Here is a 6,385-nt window from a genome sequence, read left to right on the forward strand (position 1 = left end):
TAGAGCCCCGGGTCGCCCGGGGCTCCACAGCCAGGAGGCAGCTGCGCGCACCCTCAGCCCCACCCACGCCGCTTCACCTGGGCGCATGCGCTGACCCGGCCAGCGTCCTCCGTCCAGACCAGAGATAGGGGGCGGGGCCTGACGCGGATCGGGGCGGGGCCGTAGGCACTGACTGACAGTCCGACTGCGCCGCCGGGACGGTCCCTCCGCTCCCGATCCGGCCGGAGGGAGGGGGGAGGGGCGGGATTTCCTGCGGGAGGCGCCGAGCCGGCCTTGGAAAAGGAGAAGGAGGAGGAAAAGGGTAAGGGGGGCAGTGGGAGCCGCCGTCCAGAGTGCCAGGGACCGAGCAGGACCTGCCGGACCCCCAGCGGGGAGGCTGGGAGAGGTGAGACTGCGGGGACTGATCTGAGGGTCAGCACCCTTGAGGGCGGGCACAAACTAACTTTTCTTGCGGGATCCGCGGGCGCCTTCATCTGTCGTGTCCTTCCGTCCTCCTCGCTCCCCTGTACCGTCTTCCCGCATCAATTCCTCCGGCGCTTGGCCCTCCCGGTCCCTCCCGCCGCTTTGTTCCCCGGTCCGCCTGGGCTGGGTTGGGGGGTTGCGCGGCGCTGGACTGGCATTCCGGGGGGCGGGGGAGCCAGCCCGACCCCATGCACTGCCAGGGGCGCCCTCCCCCAATGTCGGCCGCGGGGCTTGAGTTGGAGTGCCATCTGGTTTGGGCTTGGGACTTTTGGGGAGTAAGAGGACCCCAGCTAGGGCCCCAGGCCTGCACAGGTCTCATGCCACAGGACTCGGGCAACAAATTCTCGGCCACCTAGGAACTGACGTAAGCTTTTCCAAAGTGAAGTCTGGGCTCTGGGCCTCAGATTCAGGCTTGGGAGGGCAGGCAGCCCCATTTACCAGCAGTGCCCCGGCTCTCACCTCTGTTCTCCGCCCAGCTGCTTCCCCATCCCACACAAGGGGTGAGGATGGGTCAACAACAGGTGCTGTAAAGCCTCCCTGTCCTGCAGGCAGACACCCCGCCAGAGATGGGGGCCCCTAACTCCCCAGTCCACCCTCTGAATTCATAAAGAGCCCTGGGGCTAGGGCATCCAGCTATTACAGCAAAGCTTGGATAGGGGAGGTTCTGGGGGCAGGCACCTTCCACAGGGAGTGACCCCTGCCCATCTGCCTGTGCCTGACCCTCCCAGGCCCCACCTCCTGGCCCACCGGTTGTCTGTGGGTGTCAGAGCCTCAGGCTGTGGAGAACAGGCTGCTGGCCCGACCTGCCCCAGTGTCGTGCTGCCAGGGCCCCTCCTGCCCCAGGTTGAGGTGCTGCCAGGCCCTGGGGCCTCAGTGACTCAGCCTCCCCCTCCCAGAACACCACCTCCCCGCTTCCAAATACTCCTCTCATGCATGGCGGCTCCCTCCCCCTTTTGAGTGGCTCAGCCCCTCCCGTGACTCAGAAGGGCAGCCAGGGTGATAGGGGGGACTCCCTGGAAGCCCTGTCTGTTCTTTCTCTGAGCCCTGCTTCTGGCACCCTTACAGACTCTGGCCCAGCCTTCAGCAGACCTTCAGCGGACCACACCTTTTGCAGGACCCCTGAGACATGTCCACCGCTGCTGACTGAGGTGTGAGGGAATGCTGGCTGCTCTCTGGGTGGGCACTGGTGCTCCTGAGCCACATTGGAAAGATTGGTGCCCCCAGTCCTGGCCCATCCCTGGGCTGTCGGAAGCTGCAAGCTGATATCCATTCAGATTTCCACACAGCCTCTGCCCCCTCAGAGATCAGCTTTCCTGCTTGTGGTGGCAGCTCACGAAGCACCTTGAGGGGGTACCCGTCAGCGCCTAACAAGAAGCCCACTGCCTGGGACAGCAGACACACTCCCCCTGGACGCCTGGCCCTCCAGAGGGCCAAGGGATGGCACCCTGACACCTCGGCTTAGACCCGTTTCCCTGCCTCTGCCCTGGACTCCTGAGCTCAGAGCCCAGCCCAGGGACCAGGATGGGTCGAGAACAGGACCTGATCCTCGCTGTCAAGAATGGAGATGTGACTGGTGTGCAGAAACTGGTGGCTAAGGTCAAGGCCACAAAGACAAGTGAGTACTTGATGGGGTGACTATCCAGCTGAGACCCTCCCCGGAGTGCCAGGCTGTGGAGAGAGGGCTGGGTGGTCACTCCGATCTGGGGACTTGGGGTGGGAGTGCCTCTATGTGGGAGAGCCAGTGAGGAAGTTGGGTCCCCCTTGCTGTGAACCCTTAGGCAAGTCACTTTACCTCTCTGGGCCTCAGTTTCCTCACCTGTAAAGTAAAAGGATCGAAGTACATTCATTCTAATTTTTTTGAGTGCCTATCGTGTGCCAGGCTCTAAGCACTGAGCCACAGCAGTGAACAAGCCAAACTAAAAGTCCTACCCTCATGGATTTGCCTTTAGCAGGTGGTTTTTCCAATGTGTTCTTTGGAGCCGTGGGGTTTCTGGCAGTGAGTTGGGAAAGACTGAATGGCTAGAGCTCAACCTCCACGCCCACCCCCCCCAGTTCAACCAGAGCATCTGTGTGTTTTTGTCAGCTTGATGGAGATATCTGTAAGATAGCTTTTTAAAGGGAATTCTGCTTAAAACAAAGTTCAACATTATCTAACTGCTTAATAAAGCCCCCATCCCCCTGACTTATCTGCCTGTGTCCCCTGGGGGGGTGTGTCCAAAGTTAATTTTCTGGAGGTCTCTCTGCAGCCTGGGGTCTCTAGTCGACAAGGTTGTGGGAGCTCTGTGCACAGGTGGCCACACCTGACTTCCATCTCCTGAGTTCCTCTGCAGTGAGACCCTGCAAGGAGAGTAGACCTCTGGGCTTCAGGGCAAGCTCTCTGGACTGTCCCAGGAGGACACTGGACTTGTCCCCTTGAGTTCCTGGACCAGCAGGGACAGGAGATGGCTCCTGCCACCAGATTCGGGCTCGGGGAGAGAGGGTCCTTCTGGAGTGCTAGGGCTCTAGCCCAAGACACAGCTTGGCCCTCTGAACAGGAAGGAGTCCCCCAGGCTACCTGAAGATGTCCAATTATCCCCACCCACACCTGGGAGTGTGGGGTGCCGGAAGGAAGGATTTTAAGGGCCTGGGAGTTGTGCACGTGTGTGTGTGTCACCACTTACACGCCAGGGCAGGACACCCGAGATGTAGGGAGATGGAATCGCGAGGGGTGCTCTCTGTGCCCTGGGGGAGTGGATGCAGGGTGAGCCCGATGGGGGAAGGTGCCAAGGAGGGTCCAGGGAGGGCCCTGGAGGCCCCAGGGTGGGAGCCACTGCCCCTCCTCCCCTCACCTCTGTGTTGCTTTTGGCAACCTGCCCAGTAGAGCCTTGGTCGAGCTGCTGCTGGCCTCACAGCCCTGGGGCCTCAGACCTCAAAGTGAGGCCCTCAGGAGGGCAGGTGGCTGGAGGCTGGTGGCAGAAACCTTGTAGCCAGGCTCCTAGGCTCCAGGAAGGTCCCCTGTGCCCAGGGTGGGAAACATCTGTGCAGGAAGATGATCCTTCCCCCGACTCCCCAGGGGACTTGCACAGAGTGTAGGCACAGGCACAGAGCGATAGGGTCCTGGAACCACCTGTCCCCCCTCCCAGTCCTCTGAGAAGCTGGGAAAGCTGGTGACAAAAAGGAGATCACAAGGTGACCTTTGCAGACCCTACAGTTTATGAAATATTGTAAATCCCCTCTGTTCCCTGGGAGGCGGGTACTTCTACATGCACTTTACAGATAAGTAAACTGACACTCAGAGAGGGTTAGTGATTTGCCCAAGGTCACACAGCCATTGTGTGGCAGATCAAAGACAAGCCTGAGCCCTCTGCCCTGTGCTGTCACACTCAGCTGCCCATCAGAATTACCTAGGGATAGTTCTGAAAGTACAGACTCCCCGGTCTCTCCCAGAATTACAGAGTCATCACACAGAGCCTGGGACTCTGCAAATCCGAAAGTTCTTAGATGATTCTGAAGCGGTTCTGAGAAGGGAGGCTGGAAACCCTTGCTCCATACCCAGAAAGGCGAAGGAAACTGCTGGAAGGGAGGTGGCAGGGCTCCCTCTTTTCCCTCTGGGCGGTGGCTAAAGCTTTCTGGCTGCCAAAGAGAAGTGCTCTCTCAGCCTGCTGCATCTGATGTCTGGTCACTGGGGGCCGGCTTTCCCTGCCTACCCAGGTCCTCTTCAGGGAGCAGGTGGCTGGGAGGAGAGGGCTACAGTTGCCCTGGCCTTGCCTCTGCCCTTCCTCCCTCACTCCCCTGCCCCCTTTTCTGAGCTGTCTCCTTCTCTGGCCAGAGGAAATGGAGTGGGCTGGGGGCGGCCTGCTGAGCTCACATCCTCTGCCCGAGCCTAAACCAGGAGGAGCGACCCTTCCACCCGCAGAGCCAGGCCTGGGAAGAAGGTTGTGCCGCAGGGGAAGTGCTAGGAGCCACTGCCAAGAACCTAGGACCCTCCACCCTCCCACCAAGGTCCCCAGTTCAGTCACTCTGAGCCTCTCCCCACCGCCTTTCCGGCCATTGTTCTGGAAAGAACAGAGCCACCCAGCCTGGCCCTGCCCCTGTTCCTGTCCCTTCTGTCATGTTGTCCTTCCACTCCCCGGAGGGGCTGCATCTCACCGCCTAGCTGCCCCAGCCCAGACTGTCCAGGCTGGCAGTAGCTGGAGGGACTTTCTGTGCCTCTTCCCTGCTTGACCTCGTTGTCTTCACTGAGGCTCAGAGAGGTACCAGGGCTGGCCAAGGTCACACAGCCAATAAGAGGGAGAAGAATTTGAATCACGCACTTCCTGCTTCTAGGGCCCCTGTTCTTTCCACTGCCCTGAATGGTTCTGTGTGACAAGGACTTTCCAAGGGGGCTACAGGAAGGCTGGGAGGCCTGGGTTTCTTTCCTGTGGCCCCCACCCCCTCACCTCTTCCGTCACTCTTTGACTCTGTATTTACCTTTTCGCTGTACCACACTCGGCTCAGCCCTAAGTGTAGCTGTCTCCCCCTTCCCATCCTGTGCTCCTCACTGCAGGCTTGGTCCCTCCCTACTGGAATGAGGCCCTGTCTTGCTGGGGTATTCAGGGGCCCACCAGGGCCTGGGGGGCAGGCCTGGACCAGCATACTTGGCACCCTGCCCAGCCTGGTTGAGCCAGGCCTCCTCCTTCCCGGCAGGGGTAGGTTCCAGCAGGAGGCAGGGGCCCGCCTGTGACAGGCACTCTCGTTCCCCTCCGCAACACTCCTCAGGGCCCACCCCCTCCCACGCCCTGGCTCACACGTGGAGCACACCTGTCTGAACCCCGTCCCTGTCCCCGAGAGGGGGATGAACCAGCATCTTCCCCTTGCTCCCCGGGACACAGAGCTCTCTGCTAGGAGCCTGTGGGTGCAGAGTCAGCAGTTACTCCCCTGACAGGGGCTCTGGGGGGACTGTACCAGCTTTCGCTGGAGGACAGCCTCTTGGTAATAATGTAAGGAGTGCTGAATGGTGAGAGCTCCCATCTTTCACAATGGTCAGGCATTGTACTCACAACCCCCCGTGAGCAGCTTCTGTGATCAGCCCATTTTACAGATGAGGACACAACCCGAGAGGTCAAGTGACTTGTCCAAGATCACACCGCTATTATGCGGCAGAGCCAGGGCGTGGTGAGGTCTGTGTGACGCCACCTTCCCCACTATGCTCCTCTCAGGGATAAGCCAGGGCCGGGCAGTGTGGCCTTTGAGTCCAGCCCTGGCAACCACCCTCTCTACTCTCGAGCTTCTGGTACCCTCTCCTTTCTCTCCCAGCCCCCTCGGCCCGTGGGACAATGAGGCTCACTCCTTGGCCCATTCAGGGAGGAATGCCAACCATGTGCTCGTGGGACTGTCCTCTGAGGGCACAGCATGCCAGTCCCCCCCATCTCCGCCCCCTTTGATCCTATAAACAAGCGGTGCTGGGGGCCCAGGGAAGCCAGGCCACTGCTGCAGCGGCGCCCTCCAGCTGATGGGCCAGGGTGGGAAGCCGTAGGGACTGACAGCTAAAGGGCCATGGGGCAGCTGCTTTCCTGCACTCCAAGAGGTCAGCTGGAGGCGGGAGGCGGGAGGTGGGCGGGGAGGGAGCGCTGGGTTAGGTGTGGGCAAGGGCGGATCATTCGAGGGTGCCCTGATGCCTCCCGCTCTGACCCCCAGAGCTCCTTGGCTCCACGAAGAGACTCAACGTCAACTACCAGGATGCTGATGGGTGAGCGGGAGCCCCCGTCCCTCTTGAAAACTGTGTGTGGGGGGAGGGGCAGTGGAAAGACCTGGGGCCTAGAGTCCCTTCCCCTCTCAAACTTGGCCCTTGAAGCGTGTTTGCTGAGAGCTCATGGCCCTGCCCGGGCGCCTGCCCGTGGAGCTATCCCTGAGGGAGGGGAGGGGGCCCTGGTGCCTCTCTGAGAGGCCTCCTTGGGTCAGATTC

General features: G+C 60.7%; 1 protein-coding gene across 2 annotated transcripts in view; it reads left to right on the forward strand.

The window, feature by feature from the left end:
* Positions 1-1,983: 1,983 nt before the first annotated feature.
* Positions 1,984-6,385, forward strand: part of CASKIN2 (CASK interacting protein 2) — a 12,355-nt gene continuing 7,953 nt past the window's right edge. Inside the window, exons 1-2 of one of the 2 annotated variants that reach the window (XM_007454346.1) lie at positions 1,984-2,077; positions 6,118-6,169. In XM_007454346.1, coding sequence (XP_007454408.1) covers positions 1,984-2,077; positions 6,118-6,169 — 146 coding nt within the window. Of the gene's footprint in view, positions 2,078-4,649; positions 4,695-6,117; positions 6,170-6,385 lie in introns of those variants that run through there. The other variant, XM_007454347.1, reaches the window with a different exon arrangement.

This window comes from Lipotes vexillifer, unplaced genomic scaffold (genome assembly GCF_000442215.2).
Source record: "Lipotes vexillifer unplaced genomic scaffold, Lipotes_vexillifer_v1.1 scaffold518, whole genome shotgun sequence".
Taxonomy (NCBI): domain Eukaryota; kingdom Metazoa; phylum Chordata; class Mammalia; order Artiodactyla; family Lipotidae; genus Lipotes; species Lipotes vexillifer.